At 41.4% G+C, this 18,812-nt stretch overlaps 1 protein-coding gene across 1 annotated transcript; it reads left to right on the top strand.

Moving 5' to 3' along the window:
• Nucleotides 1-1,265: 1,265 nt before the first annotated feature.
• Nucleotides 1,266-17,734, top strand: LOC142391725 (uncharacterized). The gene is made up of 10 exons (XM_075477744.1): nucleotides 1,266-1,483; nucleotides 3,051-3,196; nucleotides 5,184-5,265; nucleotides 5,498-5,633; nucleotides 5,786-5,988; nucleotides 6,117-6,253; nucleotides 6,448-6,589; nucleotides 6,694-6,975; nucleotides 8,309-13,664; nucleotides 16,345-17,734. The coding sequence occupies exons 1-10, from the start codon at nucleotides 1,358-1,360 to the stop codon at nucleotides 16,353-16,355; spliced, it is 6,621 nt and encodes a 2,206-aa protein (XP_075333859.1). The 5' UTR covers nucleotides 1,266-1,357; the 3' UTR covers nucleotides 16,356-17,734.
• Nucleotides 17,735-18,812: the final 1,078 nt, after the last annotated feature.

Genomic DNA, 18,812 nt, shown 5'->3' with positions numbered 1-18,812 from the left:
GCATTTGGCTGTTGCCATTTTGCTTTTTTTTTTAATTTAGTCAGAAGTGACCATACAAGAGAGTGTAACTGAATGGAGAAAAATGACTATCTTCATGGCCTAATTTTTACTCAATATTGGAGTTACTTACAGGAGGACCACCAACACACTTATCAGGCCGCAGTAACACGGAAAAGTGTTCTGATAGTAGTTTTTCATGAAAGAAGTTGAAACTTTTATTATGAAATCAAGGTATCTTTGAGACGGTGCCTACAGAACATCAGTGGTACTGCACTTTCAGCTCTTCAACACTGGCATCATGTATCGATCTCAGTGGCTTTGTCGTTCTGTAATGTACAACCTTTGAACCAATCCTACTTGTTAAACAGTCTATGGTCTGAACTGGATGTAGTGTGAGCGATAGCCATTACTGTAGAAGCCAATCTACTAGGAAATGTATTTCTGTTCAGGCAAACATCTGAAAAACCGGAGCAGAAAAATAGTTTTTCCTTCCATTATTTCCCCCTTTTAAGTAAGAGTAAAATTTAACCACAACCATAAAAATTGGAGATTTGAGCAGATATTAAGTATTTGCAAGTGTTTACCTCACCAGGTAATGTAAAACATACCATTACATTTCAGCTGAACATGACCATGTTAACTCTTGATATTTACATTAAAAAAAAAGGTTCATATGAAAGTCTGCCTGTATGCTTTGTCTAAAATATCCTGTGAAACCTTTATTATCTCTTATTATACTTTGTTGAGTACTAGTCAAAAACGAGTAACCTAATTCTTCAGTATAAGTTTTTCAGAAACCAAACAAGTTGGGGCTGATTTTAAGATTTGATTGCAAGAAATCCAGACAAATTACACAGTACGGGTCAGTGTACCTAAACACAACTGTACAAATTATTAAGTACATCTTGTACATATGAAATAGAAAATCATGCTGAAAATAAATAGATAATGTAGAATAAGTGCAAGATGTCACATTAATTACATTTATCTGAATTTAATTTCAAGTATTGCATCGTTTTAATCAGAATTATCACCAGCAATTGGGCCTTTTTCCATATTTCTACAATGTAACGTGAACGCAATTATTTACGGTCATTAAGGAGCCGTGTTTGTGTCTGCCATGTGGTTTGTGGCGCATGCGATGGTTTTTGGAGAACACCGTGTTGGCGGGTCTTTATTAGGAGGCTTTGACATGACAATAAAACCCAAGACTCCACCTCAACTAGCTCTCTTCGGCGTACAGCGGTGTGGTGAAGGAGCGCACCCCTCAACGTTAGCTGTATCCAATCAGCGCTGTCAATGATGGCGAATGTATGTGTTGTGTGGTAGCTGCTACGAGCAAGGCTAGACTGGCAGTATGGCGGAGGAGAGCAGTGCGAACGAGTTAGAGGGGCTAGAAAAACAATTACACAGTCTCTTAAGCCGCTACTCAGGTGACGAATTCTCAGCCGACAGTGAACCGTTCTGCTCTGACTTTTGCAAGGTATGGAGTGGCAGCTGAAGTTGGTGCCAGGCTTGTTGTCGAAGATAGTAGGATATATGTTAGCCGACTCCCCTCCCCCAGAACGGGCATTTACACGGATAGCATTAGCTGTACTAGTCGTTAGCATCTAGCCAACAAGTCGTAGTACAAACAAGTATCAGTGTGCGTTACGCGTTTTAAACTGTGAGACTGATAAACCAGACTGAAATAGAGTTAATGATGTGGAAACATTTGAGTCAGAGAGTTAGCCATAGCTTGATAATAATAGCTCAATGTTCAACTAGAATGCTAAGGCGGCTAGTCTTTAGAGTTAGCTGCCCAGCTAGACCAAAATGTACTTTTAAGTTGGCTGTATGGTATGCTCAGTGTTTACCAAACTGTGGAGAGGACAGCGTTTAGCACGTATGCTATACGTTTGGTAATCTTTATTCCGTGACTTGTTACAGTCTCACTAGATGTTCTCCTAACCTGAAATTTGCTAAATGGCACAATTTTAAGCGATTAAAAAACAAAAAGAAAGAAAGCTACTTTCCATGTGTATGTGCGATTGCAGGGAAATACTTTAGGGCTATGAAAAAAAAAGGTCATTGTTGGCACAGTTTAATTGCCGAACACTAACGATTTTACTCGTTTTCTGATCATTTCATGTCTCTTGCGGTAGTGAAAGCCTACCTGTACTTTACCGATACAGATGCATCTTTGCAGAAGATACCTATATGGACAGTGAACGGTGTAAAACATTCATATTTGATTTCGGTTCGCATTTCAAGCTATGGTGAATATTGCACAATTGGGTCAGTTTATGTTTTGTTAAGTTAGTAGTATTTGCGCCTTTGACAGCCTTCCTTCAAGTTTCTGGGATCCCATTTGGATTTGGTTTCAAATAAAACGCTGTTTTCTTGAGGCTAATCCGTGACGTTGATGTTAGCAGACGCTCATCAAACTGCTGTCTGCAGAGATTAGCAGTTAAGCTACCCGAGATGAACATTTGGTTGATGAGAAGTTGACAGCAGTTACATCAAATAATCACCTTCAAACATTTGTAAACCACTTTTGACCCGTCTATACCGGTGAAAAATCTTAACTATTTATTTACATTGAAAAAAGATGAAGTTAAATCTAACATGTTAATAAACTCAAGTTGCAGTTCTTTGTAATAAACAATGGTTTAGTTTTCCTGGATTTTTACCACTGTTGGAGGCCAATAGAAGCACAGATTTAGTTTTTTTTTTTTTTGAGGGGGGGTTCCAAGTAAATAGCTATGTCAGACAGCAACAAGAGGAGCATTGATGTTTGAGATTGTCCTCGAATAGCAGCTGAATACACCATGACACAAACAACTGCTTTAGATATCAGAGTGTTTGCTTATTATTTTATCTGTTGGCTGCATCTCTAAGTAGCCTGTATTTGTAACATTACATAAATACCTGACTTGCTCCTGTCTCATCACCAGTGTATTTGAAATTATTCTCAAACCAACAGTCCTGCCACAGACCTAATCTAACTTTTGCGTTGTCCTTGTAATTTTGTTTTTGACTTGACTTGTCTTTTGCTTTGCCTTGTGCAGTTGGTGGAGGAGTATACTTCTCGCTGGCAGGTGCCCCTGCCCCAGCTCAGGATCCTTGAGACGGCTCTCTGCTGTTTTGCGCGAGCCTCAACCCTTTTTGCATCAAACTGTGATCATGTGCACCACACAATCAGTAGCCTGGCGTTGTAAGTACAAAGAGGTGGTTGCTTTTGCGTTTTGCAAATCTTAAGGGGTTGCCTCGCATTTTCCTCGCTGCTTCGAAACGACAGAAGAAACACGTGCACGGGTGTTTTGACATTTCTGTGTCCACATGCAAATGCAGGCTCAAGATATTTTAAAGTTTACAGTGCCTATAATGTTGACGATTATAGCATGGGTCTATGGCTCACCACTTCTGATTGGGCACCGCTAAACACTTGGTTCGATGTCAGAATACATGTCGGTCCTGTGTTCACGTAAACTGACTGGTTAGAAAGTTTCAACATGTTGGAAAGTTTTCGTCCACTCGCCACCACCTATGTTTAGCACACAACACTTGTTATGCAAATATGAACTCTTGAGGCGATGTGAAGTGTTGTGAGAAAGCTGTGACTCAGTAAAGATGATAATATTGAACTGCACTCGGGCGCTTTTCAATCTTACTGGAAGCCCAAATCTCACGTGCACGCCACGGCTCTCTGTCCCTTTCACAGTCATGTCTGAAGGAAGTGGGAGGAACATTAACTTTAAAAAAGAAATGGCCAGCGAGTGGGCGACAGAATGCCGTCACTTTAACAGACTAATGCAACCATTATTGTTGCGTGTCTCGTGTGTGAAAGAGGCTTTTGAGTGAGCTGCTTTGTTTGCAAATTTAGACCGCTAATGAGATCATTTGCCTGTACGGTCAGAAAACTTGCTGCACACAGAACTATTTAGCAAGCCAGGAAAGGTCACATGACAGCTAGCGCCTTTGGATTGTCAAGACAAGTGGTTTGGACATTAATGAAGCAAGCATAAACAACTTGTGGCCTGTGTACAGTTAGCTGTGACTTTGGAACTGTTGTTGCTCTGGTTGTGTTCTCTTTCTCTATGGATGGAGGGTTTTTTTTTTTTTTTTTGGAACTAAGGAGCAAAAGACTCCTTTTCTCAAAATGCCACTGTTCGTGTAGGCCTTCCTTGCTCTCCTTGTGCTCGCTAAAACGCACTCCATGTTCCACAGTGTTTAGATCATTTGCCAGTTGAGTGCAAAGTTTGTGTTTCCGATCACATAAATGATCACATAAAGACGCAGTGTCGGGCATGATCACGCAGTTTGTGACGAACTCATTTAAAGACAACTTTCTTATGAAACTGGAGTTGCTAGCAGTACACTGTGCCACCAGCCTGGATCTCTTCACTTTTAATGTGAGCCAAGCCAGACATGGTTGCTTGAGAGCAAAACTGAAGCGCTTAACCGGTTGAGACTTCATAAACATTCGCAGACGCCTCAACTTTGCAACAATGGATTTTAGAGGCCTTTTACAGTCAGATTAATGATATCACAGGGGGGCAAAAGAGTAGCCCAGTGTAATGAAATCTCATAAATGTCGTACACATCTGCACAGATTACTGGAGTTGATGATGATGATGAGTAATGTCTTCTACTGTTTAAGGCCAACCAATACATGGGTTTTTAAACACTTCATTGTCACAAGCATTGTTGAATTATGTTGAATTGGTAAGATATTTGGCCTCACAAAAACAACACACTAGAAAGTATTTAAATAAAGCAAAACTTAGTTTAAATAAGAAAAAGAAAGAAATACTTGTGTAACAGAAAATAACCAATACAGAAAACTTGGTTCTCTTCCAATTGCTTTACTTTTTTGTTGCTCACACCTAAGTTTTCCAGTATATTCTGGGCTGTTGGAGGCAACATTTATGGACCTGAATCTAGACATTGTGCTTGCTGGATTACAAAACCGTGTTGGTGAGCCAGGAAAAAGGCCTGGCACGCTGCCAGTTGTTGAGCCTGGTCCATCCGTCACGGCGTCACTCCCGCGGCTTCCCCCACTTTTGCTTAATTAACTGCATTCCACGGCCTCTTTGCCACAGTCGGTTTCTGAGGATGCACACAAATATCTGAAGTCCTGTGAATAAGCAATTAAAAGTTCTCTTTGAAAATGTGTCTTTATCGCTCTGATCTTGTCCCAGGAGTGTTTTTGAGTTGCTGCTGTTCTTTGACCAGAAGGACTTCTATCAGGAGCCACTGAAAGAATTTACTGCCACATTCCAGGTGAGCATTGAGTTCAGATCATCCTCTAACATTTTTTTGCTCATATAGATGGGAGATTTCTACTCGGGTGATTAATTGGAAAAAAAAACTAATCAGATACAAGTTATTGTCATGATTATTTAAAAAAAAAAAAAAAATGCTATTTTTAATCTCAACATGTCTGCATGGGATGCTTAAGATCTTAATTGAATCACAAGTATATCAAGATGCATTTCTGCTCATGCTCTTCCAGGAATGTCATTTGGTCCTCGCAAAGTATCAGAATGTTCACTTACTTCAGGTGGAGCGTTTGGTTCAGGGCGGCGGGCCTTGGGCTAGCCCAGCCTTACAGGCAATCCTCAGCGAGTCCAATTTACCTCAGAACGAAGGTCAGTAATGTAGTTGCATAAATAACATTTGTACTAACATTGATGCTGGGAAGTTGAATTGTATTTCTTTTCTTCCAGTCTATTCTAAAATGGTGTATTCTATGAAAATAAGCTGAAATTACATGCATCTCTCTTGGTCTGCCTTCTTCCAGTGGATGGATATGTCAGCTCTGAGCTGCCGGCGTTCTTTGAGCTTCGGGTGCGCTACCTTTTATCCTGTGAACGTGCCAGTGAGGCTGTGGCCCTGGCCAGATGTTGTGTTCGGCATCCCATAGCAGGACAAAACTTGTTCTTCCTCCAGGTCTACCTCTCATGGCTTTACAGAACTTCACAACATGAACAGCTACGTAAAGAGGTTGGTGGAGTAACTCACCGCTAAAGGCTAGCCCGGCTTTCATTCAGACGATGACACTTTTTGCTGCAGTCTGTTGTTTATTGTGCTGTAGCTTAACCTCCATTCACTGTTTTTTTTTTTTTTTTTAGGTGGCTGACATTAATGGTAAAGATGCAGTACACATCATCTGTAGCTTGGAGCGTGAGGAAAAGGATGAGTTGCTATTAGCTGTCAGCACAGCCTTCCTGTCAGAGCAGCTACACAGGGGAGACGTGTACTATTTGTGGTAAGTTAACTGAATTTGACGGTAATGCTTTGGGAAATTAGTTTTAACATCAACTGAAGCCAAATGAATGGTATGTGATGTCTAAAAACTATTGAATTAGCAGCCGAGTAATTTTACTTCCTATTTACTCCCCCTTTAAATGAGCATTTTGAACAGTTTTGGCAATTTTCCTTCTTTTTTTCTTTTTTTGTTAGCGATCTTGTCCTTGTGTGGACTAATCTTCATAGACGGTTGAGTACCTCCAAGCAGGCTCTTTTAAAGGAGTGCCATAAGCTGATGCTGTCTACTGCAAATGTCAAATCAATCTTTCCATTCATCAGAGCCATTCTGCAAGAGGTAAGATAGCAATTTGTACATTGAGACTATGCTTAGAATATTTTGCCAGATTTGTAACAATGTTCTGTACCTATGGAGTATTCAATGTCTTTGTATCTCACTAGGTGGGTGAAGAAGCTATCCAGTTCTGTGTGGAGCTCTGTGCTAATGCACTGCAGTCTAGTCTTCCCTGTGATGTCATCACTAAGTCCCTAATCTACAAAACAATTGCTGGGCTGCTACCCAACGATCTGGAAGTTTGCCGGGCATGCGCTCTTCTCGTCTTCTTCTCGGAGCGGACTGTTGAATCCTACAAGATGGTGTACCTTCTTTACATGCACCCTGATCAGGAATATCACGTGGATGACAGTCCAATTGGAAATAATGTTCGCTTTGAAACCCTGCAGGTAGAGCACCCTTTTCATGCATATATTAATGGAGAATGTGCTTGTAGAGCAAAAAGCACATTTTTGCTGTAACTTACAAGCTTACAATGTCACCTCCAATGTTCCCTCTAATTTTTCATGTGTCTGGGCATACACACAAGGTCCCTGAGCACACTGAGGAACACTGTGAGCAACATCAGATCAATCAATCAATCAATCTTTATTTTAAATAGCGCATTTCATACCACAGGCAACTCAATGTGCTCATCAGATGTGCACGCTGTGACCACACACCAATATCACACCTGTTAAAACCTTGGATTGTAGCAAGTTACATGGCTTATTAAAAGAATCAAATCACAGCAGCAATTTTCATTAGTTTACTTTTCATATAAGCGATTTGGCCCACTTAAAATGAAAAAGACAAAAATCTTGTTGTTCATGAGATGTGTAGTATGTTATATGTGAGAGTCATGTTTGCAGTCTGCATGTTTTGCAGAGTAGACCTTTCTCACTCGAAAAAGAAAAAATCTCCCCCAGTTTCACCGCTTGTTCTTCTATTTGCACATACTCAGACAGCCATTCCATCCTAAAAGAACCGCATTTCTTTTTTTACTTTGGCTTGGTGAAGGGATGTGTCGCTGGCGCTGCCCGATGGTTTCGCCATGATAAGGGGTTGCGTCTCATAACTCTTAACTCCGCCGCACTGTTGTAAGCTAGCTAACCTGCACGGCGCGTATGGGCAGGGCACATGTGAAAGCACTATCAATGCTCTGATTGGCTGCATAGCGTAAGTAAACCGTATCGTATCATTGGCTGAACACCTGTCACTCACTGCGTTATATTGAAAAATGGTACAGAAAAACACATTATTGGTCTAATTAATTAGATTAGATTAGGTCTAGTATTAGATATTAATTGACACGTTTATGGTGAATTTTATTTTATGCGCTGCATAGATTTTTTTTTTTGTGCTCTGAGAATGTGCGCAGCTTAGAGGGAACATTGGTCACCTCCCTTTTTTCTTTTTTCTTGTGTGTTTTATTTGTCATCTGGGAAGCTGTAAGAGCACGTACTTGTCTATAGCGTTTTTTTTCTGATATTTTGTCGGAAGTTTAACAACGGGTGTGTGAGAGACTATAAATGTAGGTATTAAAGTTTCCAACTGTTAAGCACAGTGATGGTAGCATCATAGTTGAATAGCTTGCAGAGATTAGGTTGATTTAGGTAGATGAGATTAGGTATTGATTTAGGTTACTAAAATGTGAGATTGCCCAACTGTACTCTCTGTATAACTTTTGCAGCTGTAATGATGAGTAAATCTAATTCCTTTAATGTGCTTTTCTTTTTTCAGGTCTTGAAGAAGGATCTCTATTTTGATCCAGAGTTTTGGAACCTCATTGCTTTGCGGACCAACTGTTTGAAGCTGATGAGTGAAAAGGTGGTTAGTGCGGAAATCATGGAGGACAAATGGATCTCCAAGTACTGGTCCAAAGAACCTGCACTCAGATCAAGCCGATCAGCATGTCGCAGAGGAAATAAAAGTGAATTTAACGCTGGAGCTAAGAAGCGGCATCAAAAGGAGGATATTGACTCTGCATCCAAAAGGCTAAAGATGGGCACAGGCAAAATGCGGCTTAATGATCACGCTGTAAGGAAGAAAGGCCAAGCTTTGAAAGACACTTCTTCTGGACCTTTGAGGCGCTCGTTTTGGCAACTAGACAGAATACACAGCAATGTAGCCCTACGGTATGAGGAACATAGACGCACCACGAGACTCTCAGAGAAAAATCCACCAAAACGGAGGATTAGAAAACCCAAGTGGCTCTTGGAAGACTCAGGAACTCTTGAAGAGAATGTTCCAGTGAAGATGAAAAAGAATGGATTGAAGCAAGCAAGGCACCTTCGATCGTGTGTCATGAAGAGATCCGAAACTGGTCCAATCAAGAACAATGCCAAACTCAAACCTTTAATAAACTCTCATTTGAAGGCAAGGGAAAACGACGAGCACCAGAATGGGTTTTCGGAGGACTTTCCTCTACCAGCCAGCCCTCCACAAATCATTCTGGAGCTTTCACTACCAGACAATGAACTGATGGGTACTTTTGGAGAAGATGCCTGCAACAGACCCAGAGGTTTCCCTCAAGTGCTTCTTTACAGACCTACAGTGAAGCTTCCGGACACTTATCAAACTGGCAAGACTGTACATCGCAAAGAGGTGGTTCTCAGAGCGCGGGACGCAACTATGTTTATACAACAGCTGCACTGTTATGCTCGCCGACAGAAAGGAAAAGGTAATGGGCAGAATGTTCAAGGCTCTGTATCAACAATCACACGCTCTTCTGTACAGGGAAGCCCTCCTAAGGATCCACAGAGGGAGCTTTGTGAAAAGACAGCCTCTGAGGGGAAAGGTGGAACTATCTCTCAGACAGCAGCAGCAGCTAGGGACAAGGTTTCCCGAATTTCAGAAAAAGTCCTTAAAGCTCAAAATGTAAAAGTACTGTCAAGAAAAACATCCTCAACCAGACAGCCCTGTGAAAAGTCTGCTGTTGAGATGAAAGTCACTTCACAGAGGACCGGAGCAGACAAAGTGACCAAATCCCCAAATTCAAGTAGGATCCCTCAAGCTAAAAGCCCAGGAAAAGTCGCACAAAGCATTACTTGTGCAAGAGATGATTCTGGAAACTCTTCCGCTGAGCTGAAAGATAACGCAGCGACAGAAGTCCCCAATTTGCAGGAGGCTCCTCAACCTGAAACTGTTGCTTTGTCTGGGGAGCCTTGTGAGGAGTCTGCTGTTGAGATGAAAGTGACCATTGCCTCACAATCTCCAGTTTTAGATAAAGTCTCTAAAGCCCAAGTTTCGCAAACCACAGCAGCAGTCAAAACGAAGAAGAAAGCTACTGGGGAAACCCATCCAGTCTCTATAAATGCCAATGTTTCCTACAGTAGAGCTGCAGATTCCATTCCCTCTCACTCTCAAGATGTTGCACTCAGAGGTGGGGAACAAGAACTCAAATCACTGCCGTCTCAGGGTGAAAGTGGCAAAAACTGTAACACAGTTCGTAACCATATTTCCACAATGGATGTCACGGAGGTTTCACCTAAAAACTCAAAAGGACATGTGCCTTGTGATAATGATACAAGCCCTACACGAAACGTCACTCAAAGTAAGCCATCCGAAGCAGAGACTTCTTATAACCCTACAGAACAGGCCAGTTTAAATGACATATCTTCTCTGACATTGGTTACAGAAATGATCACTGAACTTGCACCCGAGCAACTTGCTCAAGATCAAGAGAATGACAAACGGCAAAGTTCGGACAATGGTGCATCCAAAGATTTCAGAGGTGCAAACGAGCCCAAAGGTCCTCACAAAATACGGACTACCTCTAGCAGCTCCACATCAGAAGAGGAGGCCTCTTCAGTCAACGTTCAAGGGATGGAAGAAGCCCCTGATGATAATTCCGATACACCTGAAAACAGTGAGCTTCTGGAAATGACACCAGAGTCGGAGGAATCCAAGCTGGAGTACAGTTGTACCTTCTGCAACAAGGTCTTTAAGGGAAGTCGCGTTGTAGCACATGCAATGTTCCATTTTCGTAAAGATGAGTGTATGTTTTGTCGGATAATGTTCAAAGATGACCTGTTGGCCATGATGCACCTCTCTGATCATATAGAAAAGCTGAAGAGGATCAAAGAGCCTCAAACTGGTAACAAAGCCCTAGAGCAAGAGGCCTCTGACACCAAAGATACCTCCACACCTAAGACCTCTGCCAAAGCAAATGCCACAAGTATGATTTCTGGTTGCCGAAGTAAGGGGAGACTGAGGAAATCGTCTGTCTGTTCTAAAACAAGTTTACCAGATTTAAGCCCATTGGAATCCAGAACATTAAGGTCTAAAGACAGACAAGTTATTGGTACATCATTACATGAAAAACAAAACCCAGCAAAGGACCCTAATGACAAAACTGCTGTCCACAGAGTAAATGGACATATTATTGGTAAAAAGAAAGAACCATCCGAATTGAAAAAGGACTTTGACACTAAGCAGGAAATTGGACTGCAAGAGATCTCTCAACAAAGAAAAAAACACGGAGCTATGAGTTCAAATTTGCCAGAAAACCAAGATATTGAGATCAATTCCTCTGCCTCACCAGTTCAGACTGGGTTAGGGTTTGTCTGTTCCAAAAAAGACAAAAAGAAAAAGACAGAATCTGAGCAGGCCCTTAAAACGGCCTCTAAACAAAACGGGAATGTTGCTGAGGAGAAAAATGTGGAGCCACATGAGAAAGTTTGCTGTCCTGTGGATGGGTGCGCTTGGGTTACAGACCTTTCAAGGAACCGAGTTGCTCTCCTGTACCATGCTCTCGATGAACACTACGGCGAGCTTAAACCTTTAGAGCTGGCGTTCCAGGTCGGAAACAATAAATGCAGTATTTGCATGAGAGTTTTGTGGAGTTTTGAACACTTCCAGCACCATGTTGAAAGGCACAGGCTCGCTCCACGGCATCCTTGCCTTCATCAGGGTTGCACAGCCAGGTTTAAAACCGGAATAGAAATGAGACGCCACTCCAGGAGGCACAGTCCTCTGCAGGCAATGTGTTGCCTCCCTGGTTGCTCCCAGCTATTTATTTGTCTTTGGGCGCTGAACCTTCACGAAAGGGACCACTACGCTTCCAAGTCTGTTAAACTTGACAAGAACACAAATGTGCAAACAAGTGACAAACCATGCAAAACAGAAGATACAACGGTGCCCACCACTGGGAGTAGGACTGTGAATGTAAAGGCTGCGTGTAAATTAAGAGAACAGGCATCGCATGACTTAAAATTGAGAAAAAATGTTGCGGCTCCTCTCTCAGCTAGCACGTCCATTGCGAAAAAGGAGCTCAAAGATAGAAAAGCGAGTAAGGATTCACATCTGTTGAAGAATGTCTCTTATCAGGAAACATCTTCACGACGTGCTTTTCCTAATCTCAGATTAAGGCGAACGTTAAGGAAAGTCCCAGTAAAAAATCCAACTCTAGCCGCTCATAAAGTCATTTCGTCATCGTTGTTAAAGCACAGTAGAAAAGTGAAACACAAGTTGGAGAAACGGCAGCTCAAAGGAAACACAAAAGGTCTTAAAAGAAAAGGCCGCCCTAAATTGAACAAAAGTGCTCATGATGAAAACACTACCGCTGGCCATAAGCTTTCCACTTCCGAAACAGTGACGATTTCAACAACAAGCAACAAGTTAAAAGTAGAAAAGGAGAAGAATCCGCAGGGCCAGGATGAAATCATAACTACAAACAAGTCATTGGATGGTACAGAGACCAAGATATTGGAGGGCAAGCAGATTACAAGGAATCGAGTGCATCCACCTTCCAGTTTAAAAAAAACCACCTCAGAAGTCAAAACACAGAAGCGCGATGTTGTTAGAATAAAGAAACTGCAAAAGATTACAAATCATCACACACCTTCAGACTGCAGCAAATCAAACAAGCACAAGAGTTCCAAAAGTAAAACGAACAAAAGGGCTGTCCAGAAAAAATGTAATAAGCAGGAAGATGGCTTCCCATCAGCCGAGAAAAAACCTGCCACGTCTGCGGTCCCTCAAGTTGAGGCCGAAGTTGCAGCGACGGAAAGTTCTGATAAGGGAAAAGCCAAACTTGACGACACAAGTTCAACACAAATCGATTCGGGTAACTCCGCGCCCTCTGTCCCAGCTGAAGAGTCAAACATGCCACCCACCACAGAGAACATGCAGAAGGTAAAAAAGGGGGGAAAATCAAAGAAATCCCTCATCGCAAAAGAAGGGAATGATCAGCATATTCTATCTTCAAACTCTCGAAAGGCAAAGAAGGCAAGCAAGGAGCTGGATAAAAAGGTGAATAAAAGGTTTGCCAAGGAAAAACATCCATGTAAAAATCAAGGCAAAGGCAAGACCTCGACCTCGGAAAAGATGGCAAAGTCTAAATTTGATGTCCAACGACGGAATGAGGCCAAAGGAAAGAGCACTGTTGAGGAGGGGAGAGGAAACGAGGAGGCCTCGGACGCTAAAGTCCACAGTTCTGCTACATCCAAGCCAGCCGACATTTTGATTTGTCCTTCCACTACCCCTGAAGAAAACAAGCAGGAGACCCACAAAAAGGAGAAATCTAAGAAATCAGAGGTCACAAATAAGTTGGATGCGAGTAAAACGAGTAAGAAGCGCAAGGATGTTCACAAAGCTGACACAAAAACGACTTTTAAGAAGAAATGCAAAGATCATCAGTCGTCCACGAAGAAGTCTGTGAAGTCCACAAAAGTCCAACAAGCATCAGAAAAGAGCTCGGCAGACACCGAGGCAAAAGCTCCAGCAGAGATGCCACCGTCTATGACCAGCGGCTCCTCTCAGGCAGTCAACGGACAAGAGCCAATTGAAGATGTGAAATCTGCTGCGTCTAAAGAATCTCAAGTAGATTACAGAAAGAGGCCGTACATGCGTCCACCGCCCACAGCATACCTTGATGAGAAGTTCATCACCATGCCAAAGCGTAGGAAGGAGATGGCGTTCTCCTTGCCGTGTCACTGGAGCGCTCCTCCTCCCGGGCCGGCCTGCGGGACAGCAGCTCTGCAGAGACGACGATGTGCCAAGTGCTTCGCTACTTTCAGCAGTGCCGAGGAGCTGCAGAGTCACGTCCAGCTTCAGAAATGCTCAAACCTGTTTGGATTCGACTCCGATGACGAGGGTGAGTTTGCTGTCTTGATCTTTGAGCAGTCAACCAAGCAATTATTTTTATTTATTTTTAAGTGGTCTGTCTTAAAGGGATAGTTCGCCTCAGGGCCGTTTCTAGCTTTGTGGGGGCCCTAGGCAAGATGCCGTTTGGGGGCCCCTAGTTTGTCAAACTACAATGAAGAGATTCCTAACCCTTTAGATGGAACACTAAGATCTATTACACTTTATGAGCAAAACAGGCTAGAGTTTAAATTAAACATCTTAAGTTGAACCACTTAGGCAAGTTAAACTAATAAGAATACAGTGGAAACCGCTTATAGTGGTCACGAATATAGTAATCAACCACTTATATAGATCAAAAGGCTTGGGACGGAATCATTTCTATACAAATGCTGTTTAAATAATTCGTTTATAGTGATCAAGAAATCCGATTATAATGTTCATTTTTGGCCATTTTATGAATGTAAACATGTGCAAAAATAATTTTAAAACTACGTGTAGCTATTTTATTTTTTACTCCCTTGATTCCTTTCTGGACGTCTGCTTCTGCCTCGCTAGCCAACGGAACGAGTTGACACCGGGCAGCAAGCGCGCGAATCATGACAGGAAAAAGGAAGTCATGGAGGAGCATGTGTCCGAGGATGGGTGCTGGAGAGCGGATTGAATGCGCGTGTGACCGCTGGAAGCTCCAGGCTGGTTCTTGTAAGATGGGAGGCCGGTGTTCATTCGATTTCTCCTACTTGTCGAGAATTGCTACTTTGTGGTTTTGCGCATGCGCCGAGCCGATTTTCTAAGTTTCGTTTTCACGCCAAGTAGCACAAATCGACAGAACTTTTTTTTCTGACTTGTAAGAAAAAAAATGCACCGGCGGCACGGCAGAGAATAAGTAACGTACTGTATTTGAGTTAGCCTACAGTATGTCTGCGCACTGCGCAGTACTGTAATTAAACTTGCATGATGATAAAATTCAGTAAATGCTGAAGCTATCCGTTTCATTTCATTTTTCTCATTGAAAAACGATACAAATGGCATTTAGATGATATTCTGCATAAAAAAATAAGTGAAATACCTGTACTGTAATACAACTTCGGTTTTAGTAATCAACCGCTTATAGTGTTCAAATTGGCTCTGGACCAACGTGATCACTATAAGCGGTTTCCACTGTATATAATACAAAGAAAACAATAAATAAAACGGATTTAGTTTTTTTTAAATATTAAACTGTAATGTACAGCGTCCCTTTAAAGATTGTACCCATTTACAAAGTAGATGGATAGATAGATTCTTTATTGATCCCGAAGGAAATTCAAGCATCCAGTAGCAAGACATAAAGCAATAAAAAATGTTTATACAATTATAAACACTTTAAAAACTAAGAATTTAAAAAACTATTTAAAAAAACAGTTTAAAAATCTAAAGTGACCAATGAAATAAGACCAAAGTGAAATATAAAGTGACCAGGGAAATACAGAAGCGCCATCACTTACAGCTGTTGTACATCCTGATGGCCAGAGGTACAAAATAGTTTTTGAAGTTGTCACTTTTAAGAAGTTTCTGCATTTATCTACACATTGTACTAGTTAAAGTAATAAAACTAAGAAAAATGATCCACTGCCACAATTTTCTAAAATAATCAACCGGATGCCTAATATTTAAAAAAACTAACAGTAGAACACTTCTAATTAGAGACCTATAAATAACACACCAAACTTAGTAAATGAGTCCTAAGTAATGCCAAAATCGTGTCAAATACCTGAGAGACAACTTCCACTGAGCAATGACAGAGCAGGACGACAACATGCCTCCCTCCCTGCTAGAATCTGAATAAACGGGTCTGCAGTCAGTCAGTCATTCCCGTGGTAGGACTGACTGTTCATTCACGTGTGACATACTCATCTTATATAAGCAAACTTTCTTGAGGCAAACACTGAAGCCGAGTTTATAACGAACAAATCCCAGCCAGCTACACAACATTTATCCGATGCTAACTAGCAGGACAAATAAACACAAAAAACGATAAGGTAAACACATCTAATTTGCCCGAATCGAGTAATAGGGCACACAATTAAGAAAAACAACGCTGGGCCTGTTCATAACTAATTTATATAATTTCTTTAATGTAATAATATAATAACTATCATGAAATTTTTTTTACAACCTTAATTTTGGGGGGCCCCGCCAGGTACTTGGGGCCCTACGCCCTCTGCGTATGCGGAGCGGCGGGCGTGGTTCGCCTCTTTTGACATGAAGCTGTATGACATCCCATACTAGCAATATTATTTATGAATATTTTCTTGCCCCCTGCTGCGTACTGTGAGCCGAGTTTCTTTTAATGGACCGCTCTTCGCCCTTCTAATTGCCCTTTGGGGATAAATAAAGTTTTTTCTGATTCTGATTCCAGCCTCGTTTTGGCGTTGACGAAAGTAGTCCGGCTAGTTGGCTGGGGCTTAGGAAATAAAGTGTTTTGCTTCTCAAAACAATATGCGTTCAAAAGAGTAATACATTTGCATCCCTTCGTATCACTACGGGGGAGAAATTACTGCTCGGTCTGCACTTCGGTCTACACAGCACGCTAATGAACTATCCCTTTAACACCTGTCTAAACAAACGTATCTGCTAAAATTTCAGCTTTTGTTGTGGTGAATGATGATAAACTGAACTCATTGTTGCATCGTCATTCTTTTCTGTTTCAGGCAACAGTTGAACTTCTTTACGAAAGTGAACGGAGGTTTTGGATGCTTAACAATCATGGCGCCCGAGGATGGATCAGATCAACAGATCACTGCTCTCCGGATGACTTGTTAATTTAAGTGGGCAAGGACTTGCATGTCTGCAGATGCAGACCCATAACTGACAGGGTTACCAGGCTTTTGCTGCAGTTTGTGCCCGTCTACCAAGGCCCGGAAGTGGGCAGAGCTCATGTTCTACCCATTCAGCATAAAAGACTGAACCCTAGTCAGTTAGTTCGAAGAACAGCTAATACTGAAGTGCCTGCTCTGGAAGCACCGTGCTGTTTTCCAGCTGCTTCAACTGCTATGGAGATGAAGCACTGTGGCTTACAAACTGGACTTTTGAAAACTGTGAAAAAAAACAAACAAAAACAACAAAAAAAAACTGACACAAGGCTTCATATTTTTTCCGCGACAGTAAGCCATACAATGACATTGTTTGCTTTTTGCACTCTTCTCATGAGATTTTGAGTTGGTTTGTACTCGAGTTGTAGGGATGTAGAAGGAAAGAAACAGAAAAGTTCCTAATGTTTTATCATCCTGAGGTTACAAACATAATTTAGACCGAGTCTAAACTCTAAACTTATAAGATTGCTGTATCAGAGTCTCCTTTTAAGGAGTTTTTAATGTATAATTCTTGTTTAAATACTAATTGTATTTCATATAAAAGATTCCCAATGGGTCTCATAAGCTCTGTGCTGCTTGTCCTCACAATGAGTAACCAGTAGGGGTCAGTGCGCACCAAACTCGAGCCTTTCTTTCTTCCTGTTTGCAAAATATAATAGGATTTCAGTTTACTTTTTATGCATCTGAATGCTTTCTAACTTGCAAAGCTGCTCCATTTTTATTTACCACTGTACAGATTGATAGAGATGGCTTCATTTTCAGTCAAATCCACCAAGCTACAGCTCAGTTAGCAATAACGACTAGCCACAAATTGTGCCAGTATCCCACTAATTTATCACTTTATTCTGTTGTTTGTAACATTCTGTTTATTATTCAGTCTCAGTGGATCATCAGCTGGCATATGTTATGTTTTCCCCTATAAGCATAGATTTTTAGTCATGCAAGACGAGCATAGTGATAACTATTAGAGCGAATGTTCTCTTTCATGATTTCTTTGATTAAAACAGAAACAGATGTGGGCGAACGTCAGCCGCCGCAGTTCTAAGTGTTACAGGGAGGCCGCACGTGTCTTTCATGAGCAGCAACAGCAGGTTCTATTTATTAATGTTTTATTTTCTATCTTTTGTAAATATTTGAAGAGTTTCAGTGGCTTATTATATAAAGGGGACATTGGAGGTGGGTTTATATTTTGTTCTTGAAGAAAAGAAATAAAAATGTTTCAAATGGATGCCATTTGTTCTGGACTTACAGTGGTGTCCGTTACACCAGAGACCTGCCTGGTGTTCACATCAGAGGACAGACTAGCGTCAGAAGTATGAAATGGAACGCTTCATTGTGTTGGCGGGAGATAAGACGCTGGGGTTTTGGACAGCTGCAGAGGGAGAGAAAGTTTATGTCCTGATAGATGGATTAAGATTCACAAGATAAATCTTAACCTTCACCAACCTTTTCCCACTGTCAACTTTGCCAGTATGTAAAATTCAACCCTGGCGTGCTAATACTTAGGCTCCTCTCTGTGATTTCTTTTTTTTTTTTTTTTTTTTATTTAATTTTTTTTTTAACTCTTTACTGCCAACCTTGCATAACCCAGTACTAAAGATGCTTTAAGACAAAACTTTACAACTTAATGTACGCATTACAATCTTAAATGGTTTCACTTTTTTCCCCCGGGGTTTTCAGGTTGGTTTTGGAGAGACGGGCCTGAAGCAATGCTGTGAAATAAATCCCGTTCCCGCCTCTTGTTGTGGCAGAACACACAAATAAGATATTAACCTGTCAGCATAACGGTCAGGCGTTAAAATATTTAAGGATGAATCGGTCACTGGTGTCTAGATCAGATAGGTGTTGAAAGATTTCAGCCGGCAGACGCTTACAAAGACCAGACAGAAAGATGATCTCTTTGTTTTTCTTCTGAGTCCATATTGTTTGTTGTGGTAGACGGAGATGGTTGAAGAGGAGGTCGAGGAAGAAACGGGAGACCACACGAGGAGTCAAGTTACCACTCAGAGATTTGTGTGTGGGCATATGAGAAGCAGAGCTCTTTCCACCTAATTGTAATTTGTAACATGAGCGATGAGACGTGCAACATGCACCTTGTAGGACTCTTAGAGGAGCAGTGACAACAGAGATGCTTCAGATGATGTTACTTTTTTAAACGTTTTACTTTCTACAATCATGTTAAAAAGAAAGTACAGCCTCTGGCAATTTTTAATTAGAGGATATACTAAATAAATTTTTTTTCTTTTCTTATCAAGCCTTAAAAATGAACTAAATACAGCCGCAGGTGGACAAGTCGTATTATTTGT

The sequence above is a fragment of the Odontesthes bonariensis genome, chromosome 11 (assembly GCF_027942865.1).
Source record: "Odontesthes bonariensis isolate fOdoBon6 chromosome 11, fOdoBon6.hap1, whole genome shotgun sequence".
Taxonomy (NCBI): Eukaryota; Metazoa; Chordata; class Actinopteri; order Atheriniformes; family Atherinopsidae; genus Odontesthes; species Odontesthes bonariensis.
Note: the sequence above shows the minus strand (reverse complement) of the source record. Positions and strands in the feature narration are given on the sequence as shown.